Source organism: Lepisosteus platostomus, chromosome 8 (genome assembly GCF_059453375.1).
Source record: "Lepisosteus platostomus isolate fLepPlt1 chromosome 8, fLepPlt1.hap1, whole genome shotgun sequence".
Classification (NCBI taxonomy): domain Eukaryota; kingdom Metazoa; phylum Chordata; class Actinopteri; order Semionotiformes; family Lepisosteidae; genus Lepisosteus; species Lepisosteus platostomus.
Genome location: NC_142618.1, coordinates 22,071,984 through 22,096,782, shown reverse-complemented (window position 1 = coordinate 22,096,782; position 24,799 = coordinate 22,071,984). Strand labels below are relative to the sequence as shown.

Genomic DNA, 24,799 nt, shown 5'->3' with positions numbered 1-24,799 from the left:
TGACCACAAAAAAAACTGATCCCAATGTGCATAAATCCATTGGTTAAGGGATCTGGAATTGGCTCTCCAATAGCAGCTTGGTAATCTCTGCTCTATTGATTAAGACACTACTACAGTACCTCCATGTGACCTTCTTATCATACAGCATTCAGTGCTTACAAAGGATTTATAATTAACTTAATTGTTTCTACAATCTATTTAACCCTAGGTTATAAAGTACTTATGCAGATAGTTTACTTAATTGTCTTACAATAGTACTGGCATTTGCTCTTATTGGAGATATACAGTAGGTGTGCTGTGCATATTGAGTAAGTAAAAAAAGTTAATGTAAGCAACGAGATATTGTATTGTATCTAGAGATATACAATATGTCAGCCTGTTATTAATTTATTAGCTCTCTGAAGCTTAATCAAAACAATCAATGAACACTGAGCAAAATGTCACTTTAGCCTTTAACTTGAGAGGCTGGGGTCCTCCCCCCAGGAAAGAACTTTGACGGTATGCTTAATTGGATATGAAGAAAGGTTCAAGGTATTAAAGTTATATATTGAAACAAACTCCTAAGCATCAGTAAGCCGTAAATCATCACATATATTTAAAGTGATTTGTATAGTTGATACGATATTATCAATCTTATTTGTAGTTCTGGAAATGTGATATTCTGAATGCTTGCATGTTTTGCCTGATAATATTATCTGGGCACGGAAGATGATATAACGAAATAGTAAAGGGAATTCGTGGGTTTTGGGTAGAAGTTGCTAAAAATCTGGGCTAACGATATCACATATCTGTGTTTCTCCGTCACTGGTTTTAAACCGTTTGTGGTTCCTTAAAAACTGAACTTGTTTTGAAGTGCAGAAACGCAAGGCTGTAGTAACTCTTCCCAGACAGATTTATTTACATTTATCGAGATCAAAAGTTTACGTTTATATGGTTTTGTGTGTACTAAAGAAGGAGGGGTCATCTTGCGGTTACCTTTTCAAAAAGTCGAATGAAACGATTAGTCGTTTTGATCTTACATGAACAAACACAAACTAATCTTTATTTTACTAATAGGTGTCGAATAACGAACTACCAGTAACAGTCGTATTACTACGCACCATTACTACGGTAACTTTGTAACGCAATCTTACTCTCTGGACTGTAATAACCTCCAAATCTCAGCCAAGACGAGTTATTTTTAAAGTTTGTGATGTTAGACCTTTCTGGGCACCCATAGCATCGCCGACACCATGATAATTCAAGAAATAGGGATGACAGAATAGAGTGGTATATTATTTAAATTTATATTAAGTTCCTTTTGCATAGATCTTAACTTCAGCTATGATATTAATTAGTGTATGTTAATGTGTTTGTGAAATTACTTAGCAATAGCGTAGAGACTGTGAGGGAAAAGAGTATTGCTCTGCTCGATGTCCCCTCCAGCTGACGTCTTGGTAGTTTCCATGAGGCAGGTTAATGGAAGAGGTCTAAGTGAAAGAGATCAAGCCTGTGACAGCAGATGAACTTAAGTTTTTAAAAATATATTCAGTGACATTGGCCAGAGGTAATTATATTTTCAGTCATTTCCACGGTGTTTCCGCAGACGTTTCTGTTGATCATGATAAACGCGCTAAGCAATGCTGTCTATTTAATGGAAATGATAGGAAAACACACAGTATGTACTGCTTTGGTCGTGTCGCTACAGCCTGTGTTGGATCTTGCCTTCCTTAGTCATTTTCCGTTCTTTCGCTTTTGTTATTGATGCGATTGGTAATTAGTAACTGCTTTTTTGTACTCTTATTTCTTAAAAGGCATCAAAATCCCTTCCCTCGAGTCCCAGTCATTCGAGCCCTATTTTGTAATTATTATAAAGAAGAAACATTGAGTCGGTAGGCCCAAATGTTAGTTGATGGGAATGGAGTATGACAATGCTTTTCGTATAGTTTAATTAATGTTGTTATGCCTTTTACTGAATGATTATATCCTTGTTTAACAAATAGGCCTCCACAGTTTACGGGACATTGTGTTGAATCCTGACAGTTGAAAGTTAATAATATTGCTCATTGAAAACAAGGCGGTACCGTTGTACTGTTGGTAGACAGGCTCATTTGTTCTTGATGATTAAAAACAACCAAAGTAACAATTTAGCTACATGTGATTTTATGTATTGTTCAATTTAAGTGCCTCTACTTTGATTATTTTTAATTAGTTAAATTTGTAATGTTTCCTTTGTTTTCTCGTTATATTACGCTGTCAAATTAGACTTTCTTTCGCAGCTATTTTTTATCTAACATTACGAAAAACATTGTATTGTTTAGACAATCAGCTATTTTTCTTGGCTGATGTTTAAGATAAGCAATTAATGCTTGCTATCGAATTTTCTCTAAGACATTTTGTAGGCCCTTGTCTCAAAAGGATATACAAGTCAGCCTTAGTTGTGTATTTATACAGTTTAGTTAACCTACCAAAGTGTGACAATGGCAGTAAATTTGACAATTAGGGGCTTTATGAAACATGCACTACAATGAGCCAGAAACAATTTAAACTGCAATATTTAAAAACTATACACTTTATAAATAAACATTTAGTTATTCTAGCAAGCTGTGACTTTTTATGATAAATGAGAGTTTATGAGAAGCAAAAGCTTCCGAATGATTAGCTTGCTGTCACAGACAGTCCAATGATTTGTAAAAACAAATTCCACCTGTGGGGACATAGAACTTATTCTCAGCTCTCATAATGTCATCATTCAAATTGATAAAAAATGAGTGTACAATAATACCTTTGAGCAAAAGCTTAATTCTGGCTCAGAAATAATTATTTAACATAGGAATAATTATTACAGATGTTATATATATATTCTACAGTAACATTCATCCTTTTGAAAAGGACTGTCAGCATAGCTTAATTCTTTACAGTTCTATAGCCTATAGTGACCTGTGGATGTCCTGTGACTTGCAGTCACAAAACAACTAATTTTCTGTCATTTTTGACAGGTGAGTGATGTTTATTAAGGGGTAGATAAATGTCAAATCTGCATCTAGAAGATTCCTTGGAACTGTCAACTATACAATCAATAACTAGTAATAAGGAAACATTGTACAGTTTTTTTCTTGTGAAGTTGAAAAAGCAATAATTATTGCATTAGGGATCTTTTGTTACCTTTGTTGAATGTATAATCAGCGGTTTCAAGCTTTCTTACAGATGCAAGTTTGACAGTTCCTCCCTCTTAATAGTACACATTCTTTGCAGCAAACAGATGTATATCCATGTGACTGTTCAACGTAATATTCTTCTCCATGGAGCTAATAAGCGATGTGACTTGCAAAGCAGTTCATGATCTGTTTCTTGTGCAAGCTCACTGATTATTGTCGACAAGTCTTGTATTTGTGAAGTAAGTACTTTCAGGAGGAGTAAAAAATATGGAATGTAGGTATGTGTTTAGTATATCCGAAACATTAGCCATTGCAGTGAAACTTAAAGAAAATCTTATAATGTGTTGTTTTTTGTCACATTGAGAGAACTGGAGTTATTTCTCATGGAACAAAGAGCTTTTAGATGCGAATGCCCATCTGTCCATTTACTCGCTGGGGTGGAGCCTCTTTGAAAAGACAGTTATTTGGGTTGTGGAGGAAGAGATGAACGTGCCAACAAAAACTCAATGGTGATTCGGACTTGGAGCCAGAAAACGAGAGTGAGGAGGAGTGAGAGACCAAGCGCCAAAAATATAAGGAGGCAGAGATAAGAGAAATACATACTTTTCACATCTGTGGATTTTATTTTAAAAAGTAAAGTTTTTTTTTTTACTTTGTCGGCTACCTCTGCTGTATTACAAATTGGCTGACAGGGCACAAGAGTATATCGATCCTGACATTGAATTAGTTTAGATGCACTTTGGGTGATAGAATACTGCAAGATTACCGCAGCTGTGCTGGATAATTGAGCGCAGTTTAGTAAGAAGCAAATGGAATAAAATAAAGGCAACAATTAAACAAGCCAAAAACACACCTTATCTGCCAAGATTCTGCCAGACCAGAAACAATTGCATAGTTTTTTTAAGAGTGCAGTGTATTTCCTTATTATAAATGGGGGTATTACCCCATTATACAGTCTGGAATATTTCATAGAGCAATAAACACGTACCAGTTCCTCCACCTTTTCAAAATGATCTTTTTGCCTTTGGTGGGGAATATAGATTTAAAGCTTTTATTGCTATGGCCTGCTTTAAAATTCTGTATCATTCTCCGAGGCAGACAAATTTATCATCGTTGCAGGACATGGCAGTCGGACAGCTCTCTTTCTCAGTGCGGTGAGCATTTCTGCTTAAGGCTGTTGTGTCACGTTGCTCTGGAAGAACGATACCCACCGAGAATCATACTCTTCCAGTCTTTTTGAACTCAGTTTCCCCAGGATTCGCTTTATTTGTCAAAAACGGATCTGAAAAATAAAGGAATCTTGCAGGATGGAACGGCCTGTTGAAAAATGTGCCCCTTTTTTGTCTTTCTCTCTTCAGCTTTGACACGTGAGCTATACGATGTCCTTGAAGCCCCGGGTGGTGGATTTTGACGAAACATGGAACAAACTTCTGACAACAATCAAGGCAGTAGTGATGCTTGACTACGTGGAGAGGGCAACATGGAACGACCGCTTCTCGTATCCTAAACCCATCTCTATTTTTCTGTTTTGAAAAAGTCAGGGTGTCCTAAACTACTGCTTTTTCCTACAGAATGAGGCATCATTCTGTTTAACATTGTGAAAACAATACGTGACTCAATATCTAATACCATTACATGTATGGTTATGGCTGTGTGCTTCTTTAAGCAAAAAATAATGTCAGGTTACTTAAAATCCAAGTGTATTTAAACCTTTTAGTATATTACAGATTGTTTCCTACATGAGTACCTTTAGTTTTCTGTTCTTAAAATTTTATGCATTATTTCTATCGTTTGTATATATATTCGTAAATATACTTTTTTACCATGGCTTTTATTTATCTCAGACTTTAAGCATTTTATGTGTTGACACCTTAATAGCTTCATTAGTGACATTTATGCTTTGTGTGTTGCCTACCCAGAACCTCTGGGTGAAAGACTGTACACAGAGACAAAAGTATTTCTGGAAAACCATGTTCGACTCTTGTATAAGGTAGGTTCTTTTTACACCGTTATGCCTGTTTTTCAAATGCAGATGAGCTTCATGTTTTCTTACTGACATATAACTATAATTTGTATGCTGTATGGAGGCAGTTTAGATTCTGGATTTGTGTGTTTTCCTTATGTTTGTGGTGTTGTCCTCCCCCACTCCAAGTACTTGTCGGCTAGAAGTGTCTCACATTTCGGTGCCTCACTTGTCTCTGTGTGCGTGTTTGTGTCCTACTATGAACTGGGATCCCATCCATCGTGTCGTCCTGCATTCTGCTCTGTGCTGCTGGGATATGATCTGGGTTTGCTGAGACTCTTGCCGATGACATCCTGGTCATGGATGAAATGAAATGTCTGAATAACTGGAAGTAAAGTTATGGTCATTTTTAGGAAGAAGAAAGAAGCAAGAATCTGAAGATGAAAAACATAGGTTTCATAAAAACAACTAAAAAACCTTTCTTCGTGAGCTGGTGATATGATATCACTGGATATATGATATGATATGATAATAATTACATAATTAAGAGAATCTTTTATTTTTCCAGAAAGTTCTAGAGTCAGAAGAAAAAGTTTTAGTGATGTACCACAGATACTGGGAGGAGTACAGTAAGGGAGCTGACTACATGGACTGCTTATACAGGTAACCGTCTCAAAGAGGCACATCATAATAGATTTCTTTTGAATTAGACACACTACTGTGGCTTTCAGAATTATGTGACCTTTTATGCAGGATGGGTTTTTCTGTAAGGTGTCAGAGTCGGCAACAGGGATGAAAGAGACCATGACCAGCACCCTAGTTAGATCAACACTAGATTGGTACTCTTGTTGCCTTTTCCCACTGGGGATCTGGTCCTAAGTCATTTTACATACCTTTGTGTTCACTGGTCACAAAACAAAATAATCCACAGTTTCTTTTCTGAAGATGTAAATTTGAGTCTCAGGTCACGCTAATGATAAAATAGTTTTTTTCAAGTAAGCATTTTAAGATCTCAGCATTAGTATAGCAATGCGTACAATTAACCACTTTTTCCTGCTATCCTGAAAGTTATCTTTCATTATTCAGGGCTAAGATAATATAAACACAGCTCTTAGCTGCTTGCTGTTCCCTAGGTCCCTGTGCCTTTAAGCAGTTAACAGGACATCCCCAACTTAAGGTATCATTTTCACTGGGGTGTCCCTAAGGGAGTGCCAGCAAAGATCATCACAGTTCTTTATACAGTGCCTATAGACAATCTCCACACCCTTTCCAAAGTAACAGGTTTTGTGGCCTAACAGCCTGAAGTCAAGATACATTAAATCAGAAATTATGTTAACTTAAATGTTCACACATACATTATGTACACATTGCAGCACACAACCTCCAAGTGAAAAAACGAAGGTTTAAGCATTCTGAAAAATAATTATTAGTGAAAACCTAGAAAAGGGGAGTTTGATAAGTGTACATAACACTGAATTAGAACTTGTTGGAAGCAACTTTTGCTTGAATTACAGCCATAGTTTTGTTTGGGTAGGTCTGTACCAATGGAGCACACCGAGATTTAGTAATGTTTGCAGATTCCACTGAACAGAACTGTTCAAGCTCTGTCCATTGCGAGGGGCTGCAACCTGCGGATCTGACTGGGACAATAGAGGACCTTTACCTTTTTGTTTTTTGAGAAACTCCGCTGTTCCCTTGGTTGTGTGTTTTAGGTTTCTGCTTTCTTGCAGAAGTCACCACATTTTCCTCAGCACTTTTCTGTACTTTGCTCCATCCGTTTTCCCTTCTATCCTGACACGTGTCCCAGTTCCTGCTGATGAGAAACATCCAGTAACATGAGACTGCCACTGCCATTCTCTTACAGTGGGGAAGATGTTCTTTGGATAATGTGCTGTGTTGGTTGTGCGCCATGTAAAAAACTTTGCATTTAGGCCAAAAGTTCCCTTTTAGTTTTGTCTGACTGCATGTTTGCATTATCCCTTTGTTGCTGTTTTTGTCAGTAATGGCTCCCTGCTTGCCCTTCTGCCATACACACCAGTTCTGTGAGGTGAGGTGCTTGGGGTATTGTGGTTACACCCACACTTTGACCAATCATGGCTATAAAAGCTGTAGCTCTTTGAATGTTTTCCTCGGCCTCTAGGTAGCCTCGCTGATCAGTCTCCTTCATGCTTGGTCATCCAGTTTGGATGGACAACCTGATCAGGATGGGGTCTCAGTTGTGCCACACACCTTCCACTTCTTCGTGATCATGCCCTAAAACACATTTAAGGTTTTTGGAATATTTTTGTATCCATTTCCTGCTCTGTGCCTTTTCATAACTTCATCCCGGAGGTCTTTTGATGGCTCCTTGTTGCCTATCATTGACTCTTTTCTTTGAGATGTGACTTTGAGACCTACAGTACTGCAGCAGCTAATTTCATTCTGAAACCATCAGATTTATGGCAGTTGAACACAGCTGGAGGCCAGTTAACTTATTGTGTGATTTGGAAGCCATTTGGTTACTTACAATTGCTATTACTAAGTGGTGTGTACACTTATCCAGCCCTAGTTTTTTCTTTTCTTTTTATGTGTAATTACATTTCTGATTGTTTGAGCGTTTGGTTTTCACTTGGAAGTCGTGTGTAAATAAAGATAAAATAACTTCTGATTAAATGTGTCTCAACTTCATGCTGTTAGGCCACACAATTACTTTGGAAAGTTACTTTGGAAGTAACTAGTTTCCAACTAGAAAGAAACTGCTAGAAAGTAACTTCTTTTTTACAAAGTTGCTTTGGAAAGGGTGTGTAGACTTTCTATAGTACTGCAAAATTCATGTCACAATGTATTGTTTTGAACAGTGACCCCGATGTTCTTCAAATGCAGATTTCTGAAAAATCCAAGCTATGTTGCAAAAAGGGTAACTGTTCTAAGGAAGTATAGATGCATCACATACACAATCAATCAACTCTGAAATAGTAGAAAAATCAAGACAGCTATAGACTGGCACAGAGTTGTATAAAACTCAAAGCGGGCAGACAGATTCTGAAACAGTTTGGTGTTATCTGGTATTCCAGATAACCGTAGTATATTGTAATGTGTAAGTAATGGATATGATGCAAACTATTTATGTATATTGTACTGTTCGATTTTTTTTTTCTCACACAGGTACCTCAACACACAGTTTATTAAAAAGAACAAACTGACCGAAGCAGATTTGCAGTATGGCTATGGTGGAGTTGACATGAATGAACCACTAATGGAAATTGGAGAGGTAAGACCACATGAAATTGTAGACACATAAATATTCTAGGTAACATTTAAATCCAATAAAATACATTTTTGTGTTTTCCTGCTTGAAAATATCCGCAACTGTTTACACTATCAATTATATATGCAATAAATTGCATTATATCACTAGGGTCTTCTTTTTCTGTGTTATTTATTCTTCTCTTCCTTCGGGTTTTTTTTTCAGATGTTTACTGTGGATGAAAAAGCCTTTGTTAAAAATAGCCTATACTGAATAAAAGCCATGTAGCAGAGTCTGCTTAACTTTAATTTTGCATTGCATTTCTTTAGCTTAAGGTATGTAGAAAAGTAAAGCTATATGTTTAAGTAAAAATGACTGGGTATTAGGCTTTGATTGTTGAACACTTTCTCCAAGATTTTAAATGTGATGGGCATTTTGGGAAATCCTGAATGCTATTTGTGTGTATTAGAACATTTATATTTATATTTATATTATATTTTTTAAGAACATAAGAAGAAAATACATTAAATACTACAATGCTAAAAAATGAACCCACACTTTTCCAGTTTTTTTCACAAGCAAAATGCAAACTGGGCTTTACAGTTTCTGCACTCGAGTGCAATCAAGTGTGATTTAAAGATATCTCAAACTCCACCCAGCATCATAAAAAAGGTTTTTGGTTGTGTTTAATCCTGCAAACAAAATATATTGTTCCAGAATCCTGATAATATCTTAGGGATCAATACTGAGCTAGAGCAGTCACGATTTTAGCAACACAGTCATATCCGGAAGCACATTAGTAACATATATCCAGCAGTGCACTTATCACAAGACACTCCCAATACAAGTACTGACTTTACCTTAAGTGAATCTGTGACACAGAGGGTTGGGTGTTGTACACCTATTGAAAGTTTAAAATCAGTGTGCATATGTGCTATAAAAGGAAGGGAAAGTACTGGCCGAGGCTGCATTATAATACCAAGCAGCTTGTCTAGTTCACTATACTATATAAAGGCATAGAGAGAGATCACTTTAGTGGCCATATACAATTTCTTGTATTAGGAATTTGTCTTTTTTCGCATACCCCAACTTGCTCTCCATGAGACACACAGACAGAGAGAGAAGCTTGGGGTCAGAGTGCAGGGTCTGCCATTTATACGGCACCCCTGGAGCAGTTGGTGTTAAGGGCCTTGCTCAGGGGCCCAAGGGAGTAGGATTCCTCTGCCGGCCGCAGGATACAAACCGGCAACCTTCCAGCCACAGGCGCAGATCCTTAGCCACAGAGCCATATGGGAGGGGGACTGATTTTAAACCTGAAAAAAAAATTGTATAGAGAAGAGACTGGTGAGTGTTGAAACAACCAGATCAGCCAGTGAGTCAGAGGGTAGAGCAGTCCGTGCTGGCACACTGTAGGCACAATTAGCTGAGTAGGCTCTGAGATACATAACGTAAGTAAACCAGGGAGTGACTAAGTCAACTTCAGAACCTGAAACGTGCTCAGGCTGTGCTCATCAAAAATGTATTTAAAAGGATGAACATTTCTTGTAGACCAGGGTAGGAAGATAAAGGGCTGAGAGCCATTCAGTTAGAAGCAAGTAATCTTAACTGGAAAAAGCTTTTATAATTTCAAGAGGTTTCTAGAAAGCGGATAATTTTGTTTTTAAATGTTGAGGGAGATTGCGATAACTCTCCCATTTAAAGAGAGATAGTCCTGTGCTTGGAAGCTGAAAGTAAGATATAAATGCATTTTTCACATTTTTTCCATTTTACTTACATAATTTATTGTCCATTTAATGGCAGAAGGTTTTCAACTCAGGTTTTCAGTATCGCCTATTAAATTCACCAGCTGTTTTTTTTTATTCACGTATCTTACAAGTGTGGTGCTGAATGAAAGTACTTGCTAAAGAAAAGAAGGCCTTCAATCATGCATCTGCTTCTGTACTCTTAACTTCCAGCTGGCATTAGACATGTGGAGGAAACTGATGATAGAGCCCCTACAGACTGTCCTTATCCGGATGCTGCTGAAAGAAATTAAAAAGTGAGTGAGGTTGTATTGTCCTTTTCGAACCTATATAAGTTACCAAGAACTTTAACAATGTGTGCAGCGTTAGTGCAATCATGACCAAAATGTGTGAAATGGGTCACTCTGAAAAGCAAAAAATGATCCATTTTCTTTGCAAGCATTTTGATTTATTGGGAAAATATACTTTTAGATTGGTTATGTCCTTTTCTGAAACATTTACATACAGTATGCCTTTCCTTTAGTGGAAGGAATGGTTTGAGGGAAACCAAAAGTCTTGTCATTAAATGCGCCTGTCTTTTCAGTCTATATCACTAGAAGATTTTGCAGTCAGTTACTAAACTTTTCAGGAGCTACCTAGTGACTTACCTGAGATTTGCCTTTTTGTGGAGGTGTCGCTATAATTTTGCAGTCTAACAGCTTTTAAGGCTCATTGTTGCAGTGATAAACCTGGTCCAGTTTTATCCTCTCCCAATAACATGATAATGTAAAAATAATAAAACTTATAATCAACAATCAGTTTAAGTGTTCTGATTCATATCTGTGTTGGCTTTTTGTACACTTTTTTTTGGGCTTGGTTTGTTCTGGAATGCTCTGGTAGTTTTTGTTGGGCTTTCCGGTGCTGTAGGTAAAATAGAGTTCATCAATATTTTAGAGATAAATTAAGATAAAAACATCTAAATTGACAAGAATGTGCCAGACACGAAATACCCACAGGTGAACTGAAAGCCTTTATAAGAATTTGAAGATTAGCTAAATAAGTCTGCAGATATTTAAGCACTTTGAGGAGCCACCTTAAAAGGCGCTATATAAAATAAAGTTTTTTTTTTTATTATTATTATTATTAAAGTTTATTATTATTCCTTCGCAGCCTACGCATGCTGACGCAGCTGCCCACCTGAACCTTTATTATTTTTATATTTGAGAACATGATAACTTATAAAACAGTGTTTGCTTTGAGCATATTCATTGTATTCTGTCTCTTCTCTCTCAGGATATGGTAACATAGTGACAATGTTAATCAATTTATTCCTTCATTACCTGTCGCTGTAAATGGTCATAGCCTTGTAATATAGAGTAAACTGTTTTTTTGCTTTACTTCACAATTCATTCCTCTGTTTTAATCACAAGTGACCGGTGTGGTGAGGACCCTAATCAGAAAGTAATCCATGGGGTTATCAACTCCTTTGTTCATGTTGAACAGTACAAGAAAAAGTTTCCTCTTAAGGTAAGAAAAAACTTGGAGAACACTCAGGATTTAATTGGACTTTTTATCAAATTAATTTATTTAATATTATTAAAATGGTATTAGAGAAATTAAATGAAATATATTTTTTGGGCGGTAATTATCCAATTGTAATCCATTCGGTACTGTATTAGGTCAGTTAACTATTGAACAGTAGTACGGGGTGTTTTAATTTGTATTCTATCTTGTATTGGCTCTCTTAAAAATCAATTTCTTGTGATTTCAAGTGTGAATTGAAATAAATACTTGGTGCAACGGTTTTCTTACATTCTAGTTAAAATTGAATGACTACTGGAAATCATTCACAGTAGTATTATGTAATATATGTAATAGCTTTAAAAAATGTGTTTTTCTTACACTTGCAGACTTCCTTTTTTTCCTGTTCTTCAGTTTTATCAGGAAATCTTTGAAGGGCCGTTTCTGTCAAAAACAGGAGAATACTACAAGCAGGAAGCTTCCAATTTACTGCAGGAGTCAAACTGCTCACAGTACATGGAAAAGGTAAGGGTGCTCTAGAAGTTGCTTTGTTCTGTAGAAGTGGCACACGAATTAAGCTGAATTGTAGAATTCTTATGCAGAATTATTCAACCTTTTGCTTCCCTATTAATGAAGTACGTATTCCATAGGAATCAACTGTTTCCATCTTTCCTGTTTATGTTTTTTGTTCTAGTATGGCATTTCTCCATGTTGTGATACATAACTAAAGTATTTTCCTTTCCTTTTGTTTACCAAATTGAGTTTCTAAAATAAATAGGATGCTGGTGGTTTGCTTTAAATCACGATTCAGTTTGAATTTAGGAACTCCCAATATTTACTTATTTACTAGGGGATCCCTGTAAGTTAACGTTTTTGGTATTTTACATCAGAGGGCTTTAACTGCAGAAATTCTCTGCATCAAGATCATTCAGATCATATTTTTTTTTAATTTCTGGGCTGATGGGGGACCAAATTAAGAACCACACCAGTTGCCACATATCAGGAGACAAGAAAATTCTGGGTCTGAATGATTGTGTTTCTCTTTGCTGAACATGTACTGTACATGTTTTAAAACATTATTTTTACGCTGTAGTCATCCTAATTCACTGAGCAGGCTGTCTTCTTTTTTAACAGAGGGACAATAACTGCCAGTTTAAGTGTGAAGGGATCAAATCCAGACCTTAATAATTTATTGATCACATCAATCACAGTGAGCCAGAGAATGGCAAAATAAGATATATGGTACCAGACATGGAATGATTTGGAATGAAAACTGTTAGTGGCTCTAGGTGAAGACTCGTGTTTTCAATAAAACCGTGGTTTTTCCTACAGGTTTTAGCGAGATTAAAAGATGAAGAAGTGCGATGTCGGAAGTACCTGCACCCCAGTTCATATGCCAAAGTGATCCACGAATGCCAGCAGAGGATGGTGGCCGACCACCTGCAGTTCCTACATGGGGAGTGTCAGAACATCATCCGGCAGGAGAAGAGAGATGGTGCGTCTTGCACACTTTCACAGGAGAAACCCAAACAAAATGAGAAGAATTATAGGAATCTCGAAATTGAATTAAAACATGTTCTATATCTGTGAAGCACAGCGAGTACAGAGGTCACATCTTGTACCTGTGTAAACGGCCACTTGCAGGTCAGATGGCTGTTCAGGTTTACTTAACTTCATCTGAACTAGAAATTAATTTGGCATGTCGCTAACAGCTATAAGTGTTTTGAACGATGTGACTTTTATATTTCAGCTGTTTGCTCTTTTCTGCTAACACACCTTAGCTATGCAGTTTGATTCATTTTGGTGAATCGATTCATTTGATTCTGGTAAGGTAAGCAAATCGATTCAAAGGATGTGTTCATTTGATTCACCAGTTTGCTCGAGTGAAACAATGCCATTGAATACAGTCTGAGTTCATTAATGACTCAACCACTGAAACATGTTTAATTCACTGAACAGCACAGCATCACTGAATAGTACACTCATTTAAGAAAGTGAATGGAAAATTAGGGAGACATAGTTGGAGGAATATGTAGTTTTAGAAACAAGGTAATACTTTTGTGCAAATCCTTGATGAAATATATACAGATAGAGGACAAAAAACGCAAACAGCAGTGGGAATTCACTTAATTGGGTGTTAGACCATCACATGCAGCCAGTATGGCCTGTATATATCGTGGCAGAATATATCAGTATCTGGAATTCTGCAGAATGCATGCGGCACCATTCTCTGTAGTGTTCAAGCAGAACATCAAATATTCCTAAACATCTACCTTCATTCATGCTGTCACAAGTATGGCAAGAGAATTCTGGGTTCTGTAAGTGCCTGAAGAAGTTCCAACGTTTTTCAGCCCCGTAATGACTGCCACCTTGACTGTTTGCTCTGTGTTTCTGACAGACATGGCGAACATGTACACACTGCTTCGCGCAGTCTCTAATGGTTTACCTCACATGATCCAGGAGCTGCAGGTCCATATCCATGACGAGGGCCTTCGAGCCACCAGCAACCTCTCTCAGGAAAATGTGAGTAACGCTCAGAGTCTACAGGTTCACAGAAAAGAAAACTGGAAACCTGATCGACTATAGGTCTTTTTGGTACTTCTCGGAGAAAAAGAGGTTACAATTGGAAGGAGGTCCCTTTAGTTCATTTGGTGGCTAATTTGATAGTGGACACATGTATCTCACCCTGCGGTTTTTGGAAAGGCCCCAACTTCGACAGCTTGACTTGAGAGTTTTTTCCAGACGCCCACAATCCTTAACATGCACTGCCCTTAAAAGGAGAAGTCTACAGTAATTCTGTATATTATTCTTTATAAATATCATTCTAATAAATTCTTCAAATTTCCATTTTAATCACATGTATGTAAAAGTTCTTTTGAGTGATTTAGACGTTCTTAGTTTTTCGGTCAATAATAACTCAAAGAACATTTTAGTTGGGCCTCACATATGACCCAGTGAAAACCTTTTTATTATGTTTGCTTGCTTAGCAGAGAATGTAAAATGAGGCTTTTATGAGTTTCAAGCCACCCTGCAGCAAGGGTCTGGCCTTTCAGCATAGCAGGCTGAAACTTGTGTGGCCTGTATAGCTCAAGGTGCTTGAAGATGCAAGTCACATTTTCATTTTTAATTCGAGTGAAAATTGAAATTAAGATTTGACTGTATGCATTTTTATGTTATCGGTTGCAGTTATTTATATTTTGCATGGTCTGTGTTTTGATATATACGGTATATGCTTTATTTTTTCATGGTTCCAATGTTATAAAACACATTTCTCTCATATCATAGATGCCAACTCAGTTTGTCGAGTCTGTGTTAGAGGTTCATAGTAAATTTGTTCAGCTCATCAACACCGTCCTGAATGGTGATCAGCACTTTATGAGCGCACTTGATAAGGTAAATGTTTTATTACAATAATTGATCTTTGGCTGGCTTTGACCAGTGGTTCATTAATCGAATTCTGGGTAATGAGGTTAAATTAGTTTGTACTATTTTGCTAAAGAATATCAGAAACATTTAAGAGTAGCTTTTTATTCCTGATATGATGAGAGATCCTCGAAACTGTAGTGTAGTTTGTTTCGTGCTTGAGGTTGTTGATATAGAGACATTAAGTGAAAAATTGGAACTAATGACTGATAATCATGTTGTAGAACCCAAGTACTGGATATAATTATCAGCATGAATTAAGAACAGTATTAATGTTGCTGGCTTTAACTACATTTCGCACCATTGTAATGTGATCTAGACTTAATATCTGCTAGTTTGCCTTTTCACTTATTTCACTTTCATTTCAATTCAGTTTCATTTTAACTTTCTGACAACTTTTCTCCTTTTCAGGCTTTGACTTCAGTTGTCAACTACAGAGAGCCAAAGTCCATCTGCAAGGCCCCTGAATTGGTGAGTACAGAAACCTGCTAATCCACTTCTTCAACTGCCTCATAATAAAAAAAAAAACTACATTTAATGCCTTTAAAGGGAATAATCTCATAAAAAAACACAATAAAATAATACAAAGAAAATTACATTTTTTGTTGTTGTTGTTTTAGCATCTAGTTTGACTGATGAAAAGAAATTGGGATGTATTAGGTATTCATATATTGAACAGTCTTTTTCTGAAATAAGAACGGTAAGGAAGTTTAATGATTTGGTCTTTGTGTTGTAGTTTTAGTGCATGGATGCTTTATATATGTTTTTTTTATTTAAAGCTTGCCAAGTACTGTGACAATCTGCTGAAGAAATCTGCAAAGGGAATGACTGAGAACGAGGTGGAGGACAAGCTGACCAGTTTTATCACTGTATTTAAGTATATCGATGATAAAGATGTTTTTCAAAAGGTAGGGATTCTTCACAAGAAGTGAAATATGTTCTTCACAAGAGCATCCACGAGACTTAAAGGTCTTTGTGTCTCACGCCTGCGAATCTAGGCTCTGCAGTATTCTTGGGATATGTGTCAGCATTTTCTCCTGTTTGAAAAGTAATGTGTAAGAGCATGTTCTGAGCATCAAATGAAACTTATAACGGCTTTTATGCACACATGTTTTTAGAAAGTAGAGTATATGGAATAAATATTTTTGGAATTCCTTTGATTTGCTACCTGATTTTGACTGGTATTATAAAAATTAAATCACTTCATTAGTGATTATTTAATTCATTGGGCACAGGTGATGAGGTGATTTAGCCTGCTACAGTACATATCTAGCCTGCTGAAAGAAAAATGCCAATGTGCAGTCAGGGATGTTCACTGTCAACATATTCTAACCAGATGTGACCTTACAGCCCCCAACAGTCCAATAATTGTAGGCCATTATCAGAGTTAAAGTACCAGTCCAAATTGAATGGGGATCTGTGAGCGTGAGCATATGAGCAGGAGTGACTGGTCACTCCAGGATTTTCCTTTTAGTGATCAATGTCAACCTGGTCACTCAGTGTGACCAAGCTGTGGGAAGGCCGTGAGAGAGTGGTCCAGTAGTCCACTGAATTGGAAGTTGTGTTTAAATTAAATCCATATTTGTGTTGCTCATTTTACAACTGCAATAAACCGTTCCCGTTTAATTATTTTTATTCATTGCAGCAAAATCACTGCTAAATATCTACTGTAACTTCGTAACTATTTGGGCACAAATTAAATATGAACTGGAAAGAATAAAGTGATATATTATTCTCATTCATCTGATATGCTAAAAACACATATCATTTAAAAGTAAAATGCACTGTATGGCTCCTTTCTATGAAAGCTCCTCTCATATGCACAATGATGCTGGAACATGCCACTCAGACTCCAAGAAAGCAGTCTGTTGGGAGATTGGGTGTTTGCTGTTGAATGACTATATTGAGAGTAGTTGTTCAGTAATTAGGGTGGAGCTCCTGTAGAGAGAAGCAAAACCTTTATGGAAAATATTTTAATGAATGTTTTTTCTTGAATGTAATTGTTCATGTTTTTTGTTTTTGTGATTGGCTCCTTCAGTTGTTATGAGAATATTAGATACTCAGCATGATCTTAATATGTGATGAATCTCCGCCATGCACTTTGTAAAATGCCATCCTTCATTTTGTTTTAGTTTTATGCACGAATGCTAGCAAAGAGATTAATACACGGGCTGTCATTATCCATGGATTCTGAAGAAGCCATGATCAACAAACTAAAGGTAAAAATGTGTTCTCAATTTGTTAAATCTTCAAAACCTGCAAAATATAATTACATGTGTGCTTAACACGGCATAGTCCAGCATTATTTGTGTTTGGATTGTAATCTTGTGTTATACTAATGTCAAAGGAGCTAATTTCAGCAGACAGCTTATTTTGATTTTGACTGCTTAAATAATCACTGTGGGGAAATTAACATTTGTTAATAGGTTTGAGTCCACTTAAAGTGATGACAGTTGATCACAAACATTTTTTCAAGTAGAGTCTGCAATAAAGAGAATATGGAAAAAAATGTTTTAAAGGAAAATGACACCTTAGCCACTTCTGAATTTGAGCCCTCTTTCATTACAATGCAAATATAGAAAATGATCTTAAAAAAGCTTATTTTTGACATGTGGCTACATTTTTTAAATTAACTGTAATGTGTCTTCTTTCTACAGCAAGCATGTGGGTATGAATTCACAAGCAAACTCCACCGAATGTACACTGACATGAGTGTCAGTGCCGACCTGAACAACAAATTCAATAACTTCATTAAAACCCAGGAAACAGTAATAGATCTGGGAATTAGTTTTCAGATCTACGTACTACAGGTAAATTATATTTTGCAGTAGTAATATATTACAGTTTAACTTTAAATAGAAAATTACGTCAGCAAGTTTTATTCAGACTTTTTTTTTTTGCTTGGTATTATGTATTATGATACATTTATTATTATGGTACATTTCCTAGTGTTCTTCATTTTATAAATGGATTAACAGGTTGGGTAGGTGGGTGTGAGAGAATCTTTAGAGTTTATCAACAGTGTTATCTAGAGATATTTGTAAAGCCAGAATTCCACTTTAAGACATTTAGCCTAATTTAAGAAGAAGATATACAAGCATTGGGAATATACAAGCATTTTAATATCTGAAACTTTGTTTTGAAGAATTGAGATAATTTCATTATAAGCTGTTTATTGTTGGGTAAATATCACACAAAAATGAGCTATGAACATCCTATCATCCTTTCGCACGTTGGCAAGGTACCTTTCTGTTAAAGAAAAGCAGACATTTGGAAAATGAAAGAAAAGAAGAGCCAAACATAGCACAGGAGTTGGGCTTGCCAAAATCAGCTTAGACTGGGTAGGCCAAGAGTAACAACCGCAGTTAAGATTTATTTTTTAAAGTTATCAGTGAAGTCAACGAAACCCCTAGAGCTATTACTGTGAGATAATATAAAATAGCTGTCACTAAATTACCAAATTACAAAGGCTACACCACAGGATGATCCAGGCGTGTTCTATGGACAGTTGAGACCGAGATAACCCTTTACCCAAGGGTGCTGGACAGGCTGATGTGTGGAGAAAGTAGGGAACTGCTGGTGCTTGAGTGCCATGGCCTGGGTCTTTACTGATGATGTAACTAATGATGGCAGCAGCCGAATGAATTCCGAAGCCTACAGAAACATTTTGTAGAAGAAAATGCTTCCATGGTTATTGAGCAGCACTTCAGCCTGCAGCATGACAATGACCCAAAAAATATGCCCAGTGCAACGAAGGAGGGAGAAAATGGAAAAGTTTAGACTGGCCAGATTTAAATACAACTGAGTGTGTATTTTACTTCCTGAAGATAAAATTGATGGCATCTCAAACAATTGCACTAATTGGGTATGGGTAGAAACACAAACTGTGTAGTAATAATAATAAAACAATAATAAATGTGTAGTGTTAATAATAACACCTTTAAAAATGTAGTATCTGAAAGCATTTAACAGTAGATGTACAAAACAGTTATAAGGACAGCAAATTACAGAATAAGTAGATAAGAAACAAGCTTTTAAAGGTACGGTAGAAGACACAAGATCATTAGAAAATGGAGCAGACGCAGACTCTAATTAAATAATAGCCTTTCTGAAAAGAAAGATTTTGAGTCTAGATTGAGATGCACTCGGGGTAGGTGACTCTCTGAGACTTATTCAGGATAGTCATCTCATTGCATCTATCAAAGATACAAATGACTTGACTACAAAATAAAAATAACATTTTTGGCTTTTGTGTCCCAATAGTTTTTGATGGCAGTGAATGTCTGTTCTAGTCCCAAAGTAATAAAAGTAATGTGCAAAGTAATAGAGACACCCTGTAACGTTTTATGTCTAATTTCAGGCAGGTGCTTGGCCTTTGACACATGTCCCTTCATCTACATTTGCCATTCCCCAGGAGCTGGAGAAGAGTGTGCAGATGGTAAGTTAATCGATCAACCCTCGGCAGTGAGATTGAGGAACTAACCTTCTGTCTTCTGCCCTCACATGCGTATTGCTGTGGATAGAATTCAGATGTCTCTTAGATTCATGGGTCAAAATAAAAGCATTATTACGTATTAAGCCATCAGTAGAGCAAGATATAATAGTTGATTTGATCTCATGGTTATCATTTATTGTAAAGAATTTAGCACAACTTAGGAGGTTTTCCTCTGAGGCTGTGAAGTCATGGCAGTATGATCATGCAATTTTATCCCCCTTAGTTAAGTGTATTTTTTGTACTAACCCTTTAAGTAGGGGTATCTAAAACAATTGAATATGTCAATCTAATGGGAATGTTTTTTGCCTTACAGTTTGAACTGTTTTACAACCAACACTTCAGTGGGAGGAAGTTAACCTGGCTGCACTATCTCTGTACAGGTAACAGGAGACTGAAGTGAATACTGTGGTTTTATTTAGATTTTAAATGTTATCTTCTGAAACAGAAAACTTGCACCCATAAAAACAGATTTGAATACCTTTGGGTTTTTTGAGAGCCTTAGAATGAAATATTTTATTGAGAAATGCTTGATTGAAGGTTATGCATTACTTTACAAAGATTACATGATAAAGATAATCTTTGATTAGTAACATCCAAAATTTATTTCATGGAAGAAGGAGTTTCATTGAAGAAGTGCTAAGAATCATCAAACCTGAAGTAAAATAAAATAACCCTTTTTTTCCATATTAAAACAAAAGCTATCATTATTGTCTTGGTTAAGTGAGTGTGACCATTTTAGAAATATGGTTCAAGCACTGTCACATTTGGTAGGTTTTCATGACTATACTAATCCATGAAATGCTAAAACGAAGAATTAAGTAAATTTTGAAAGGCCGCCAAATGTATTAGGCTCAGATTTTAGGCACCTTATTCTCTTGAAATGACAGGTCTTTATAAATGGTTCTATTAAGCTCAAAATGAACCTTTAAGTGTACTGAAGGACATGCAGATTTAATGATGTACTGTATCTTGTCTCCTATTTTAAGGTGAAGTGAAAATGAACTATCTCACCAAACCCTATGTGGCAATGGTCACCACGTACCAGATGGCAGTTCTGCTGGCTTTCAACAACAGTGAGACTGTTAGTTACAAGGAGCTCCAGGACAGCACGCAAATGAATGAGAAAGAGCTCATGAAAACCATCAAGTCTTTACTGGATGTTAAAATGATCAACCACGACTCAGGAAAGGTAGACTTCATCATTCCTACTCACCGTAGCCGTTTGTAAAACAGATTTTCAGAATAGGTTATTTATACATCAAATATCACAGTTATTTAAAAAAGCGTAGTATGCATGTAGCTATCCATTACTTACGTACCTTTGCCAACCACAGTAATTTGTTTTTAACATAAAATGTTGTTGGAAACATATACAGTGTAGCTCTGGCAGTCCTTTTTTATTTAACATTTTGGATCATCTGTGTTTAAGTGACTATGATTTCTGGGGTTTTAGGGTGTTTTATTTAATCAAAATGTGAAATAAATGCATACGGTTTCCTGAATTTTAATCACCTCATGGTATCCTTCAGACTAATTACAACATACATTTCCTCACATTCAGACTGGCATGGTGAGTCTAAAATGTTGATCCTGCAAGCTTTAGTCGGTGAAGCAATGCTTCAGTGCAATCTTGGCTTCTGCATGTCACCCAGGTCCCCTGTTATTTGTAAATCACTTGGGGGTTGCTGGACATGACGAGCACAAATGCAAAGGACTTTTACTATAAGCAAATCTGAGGTGCCTCTCAGCATGGCAAAAATTCAATCTGTCAAGTTCCAGTTTCCTACTTTGACCTTGATGAGTCCCAACTGGGGCTGACCAAGAAATATCCTCACATAGAGTGCGAATGCACCACTTCTGTGTTCTAGATTTCTAATCGGTCACCTCTGGGCTCTTATAAGAAACCATCCACTTCCAGTGAATGATGTATGGGGTTGTATGTACACCAGAGGTGAGATCCATTTGAAGATCTGACAGAGCATTTAAGAGGTGCTTTACTACAGGAAAAACGTAATATTGAGAGTAAAAAAGAGCTAATCCCATTATAATGTGCTGTAGCACTGTAGTAAGGGTGGAATGGAAGTAAAAAAAAAACATTAATCTTGGAAACACCTGTTAACAAGGTGTTTGAATCCTGCCTGACTATAGATACTGTATAGAGTGGCTACCTCCTACGAAAGTTGTACCTCAGGAGAACTTATGGACAGAGGTAGAAAACTAACTAAACTTTTTGTTCTGGGGAAGACTGGACACGATCTCCCTTGTGTAAGACTGTTGACATAGCGAGGCACCTGTTTGCAGTAGTCGTGACAAAAGAGGATTTACGCACATGGCCGTGGAAGTAGTACTGGGGACAGCTCAAAAGGGTGGCGCTGCTGTTCACTAATTCTGTTAAACGACAGGCCTACTGACCAAACTAAAATGTTCACTGAATTTGCATAGCAGAGAAAGGTCTCCTCATTAGAATTCTGCAAGCTGAGAATAAGAATAGAAACACAGTTGAGTGTGGGACTTTTTTATAGATGTATTGGCTCATTTCTGCTCTTGTTTACTTTAAGTAAATCAGTCCTGTTCCTGTTCGAAGCTTGGATGATTCCAGTGTGTTTCAGCAAAAAATACATTTTGTATTTTCATTACATTGTGAATGAGTTATTGCCTGTGGTAAGCTGTTCATAGTTCAACAGCTGTTCATTTTGTCCGCATTTATTGAAGGTTTGTTATATTAAGTATTTTTTATTTTTATATCACAATCGAATGCGTTTTTTATTGGGTTTTTTTTTTTGCATTGGCCTTTGCCTCTAACAGACTAAAATCAGAATCCCTGAAATGGGTACATTTTCCCTGAAAATGTCCTTCGGACACAGTGCAAATTTTGTTAATTACAAATTCTAGATTGTAAAGAGATATTGCATATATAACAAAGCATGTTTTGCTGTGATCTTGTTGAATTAGATCTTGTTGTCAGATCTTGTTGAATTATGACCTTTATATAGCATTCCCAAGACATCACTAGTACTCGTCCAATATGTTGTGTGTTTACTGCCCTGAATGTGACCTTCTCTCTGCTTTTTTCTTGTTTACTGTGTTTTCCCACTGTTCATCTACACTTGACAGGGTGACAGGACCTTTTGTCCAAACCTCTGGAGCATCATCCCAAAAGAAAGCAGCCACTTGGCCATAACTGGTGCTTTTAAGTCTAGCCCATTAACCTTTTCACAATTGGTTTATGTTACTGTATCTGCTTTATTTTCTTGTCTTCCTAATGTAATTTTCTGGTATAATTTGCTTCTGCAGGCACTATGGCAAATAATTTACTGTTATTACATTCCTACCTGAGTTCTTCCCTACTTACAAAAGTCTTATTATTCACGTCTGACATTTAAAGCAATGTAATAAATGCCCACATTTAATTGACATTTATATATATAATTGTTTTATAATAAAAAAACTAAATCATATTGATATTTTCCTATTTTCTTAGATCAGACTATTATTTCTTTAACAAGAAATCATAGACAGCATCAGGAATCTCAGTATGCATTGACCTTAAGCTTTTTAAATGACTTAACATATAAAATCCTTTGTCACTTTATTTTCTCTCAATTGTTTTTCAATTCTATGAGAGTCTTCTAAATCTGATTCAGTTAATGGGGCTATTTGGGCAAAGCTGTTGCCCTGGCTCCATCCTAATGTGTCCTGATGTAATGTCTTGAATCAATGCCCTCTGATTAAAATGCAGAGTCATAAAGTAAGTGTTTTGTTGAAAGGTTAGAGGTGGCTGTGAGTATTTTGGAGATCTCATGTCTTAATGAAAACAGGGAGGTCTCAGAGAAATCTTCTACCATTCATCTACTTTGTCTTCTTCATGACTGTCCATGGGTCTTTTGATGTTGGTGAATGAGATCGTATTAACTTGTTTTTTTAGTGTTGCTTTTTCAAAGCCACGTGTTCTCTGCTAACAGTGGTGCCCAAATGAATGACCTAGAAGAAACATGCTTTAATGTTGAGAACAGGCTTTACTAGATAAAGAAGTATTGTAAAACACAGAGATGCGACACTCATTAACAGTGAGGGTTATAATTCAAAGCGAATTAAATACAGATTAAATGAAGCACAGGGTTACACAGTTGGCTTGATGAGAGCATAGACTTTGAGTAAACAACTGCATATACTGTATGGCTATTAGGATTTTCATAACCTCATTCAATTGTCTTTTTTTTTTACAGGAAGAGATAGAAGCAGAGTCTACATTCTCACTAAATATGACGTTCACCAGTAAAAGAACAAAGTTTAAAATCACAACATCGATGCAGAAGGACACACCACAGGTCTTGACATTTTGACTTTGATTTGAGATGTGTTCATTGTGTGTTTGTAAATTAGGAAAGGCTGCGCTAAAGGGATCTGTTTTTCTCCTTTTTTTAGGAAATGGAGCAAACCCGAAGTGCTGTGGATGAGGACAGGAAAATGTATTTACAAGCTGCTATTGTCCGCATTATGAAGGCACGCAAAGTACTGAGGCATAATGCACTAATCCAAGAGGTACGGTTCCATTGGAAGAAATAATTTTTTCCCTCCTTTAACACTTCCTACTCTAAAAATAACATACATTCTTCTTTGCATGTTTTACCTTGTGTTAAATGAGGTGTTAAATTATTCAAAACTGTTCTCATTTCTCTCCACAGGTCATTAACCAGTCCAAAGCCAGATTTAACCCTAGTATCAGCATGATAAAGAAGTGCATCGAAGTGCTGATTGACAAACAGTATATTGAACGAAGTCAGAGCTCAGCAGATGAGTACAGCTATGTAGCATGATGCTGAGAGTCCTGTAGGCTGATTGGAGAATGGAGACCATTTATTTCGCTGTCACTGTCTAGTGTATTCCTGTGGGATGAAGCAGAACTCTGCCTCCATCTAGGGAATCTTCACTGAGTCGCCAGACAGCCCCCAATTGATTTTATGCTGTTTACAACATCACCAGTGCCACGCCACGTGCGTCAATAAAATTGCCTATAGCTATTTGAGCGCAAGCAAATATTACATTTTTAGTCTACTAAACAAAAAAGAAAAGCAAGGGAGCTAAATGTGGAAGATGTGGGAGACTTAGATGTGACAGAAAACCATGCTTTCTTTTCTCACGTTTGCAGTTGTTGTGTTTTTTTAATGTATCAAAGTTAAGACAAAATATTGTAATAAATCTGGTATACTGATAATTGTATCTACTTCAAAATGTTAAAAAAATGCAGAAAAAAACCTATGAGGTGACAGACATGATCCTGCTGCTTGTCAAATAAAAAAAAAATAAAACCCA

General features: G+C 36.5%; 1 protein-coding gene across 1 annotated transcript; it reads left to right on the top strand.

Moving 5' to 3' along the window:
- The first annotated feature begins 1,415 nt into the window (after nt 1-1,415).
- Nucleotides 1,416-24,799, top strand: cul2 (cullin 2). The gene is made up of 21 exons (XM_088642917.1): nt 1,416-1,546; nt 4,496-4,635; nt 5,025-5,127; nt 5,669-5,763; nt 8,245-8,350; nt 10,282-10,364; nt 11,478-11,574; nt 11,983-12,093; nt 12,901-13,063; nt 13,967-14,091; nt 14,854-14,961; nt 15,403-15,462; nt 15,771-15,899; nt 17,124-17,210; nt 17,649-17,801; nt 19,352-19,429; nt 19,800-19,866; nt 20,473-20,675; nt 23,713-23,814; nt 23,912-24,028; nt 24,172-24,799. The coding sequence occupies exons 2-21, from the start codon at nt 4,517-4,519 to the stop codon at nt 24,301-24,303; spliced, it is 2,238 nt and encodes a 745-aa protein (XP_088499043.1). The 5' UTR covers nt 1,416-1,546; nt 4,496-4,516; the 3' UTR covers nt 24,304-24,799.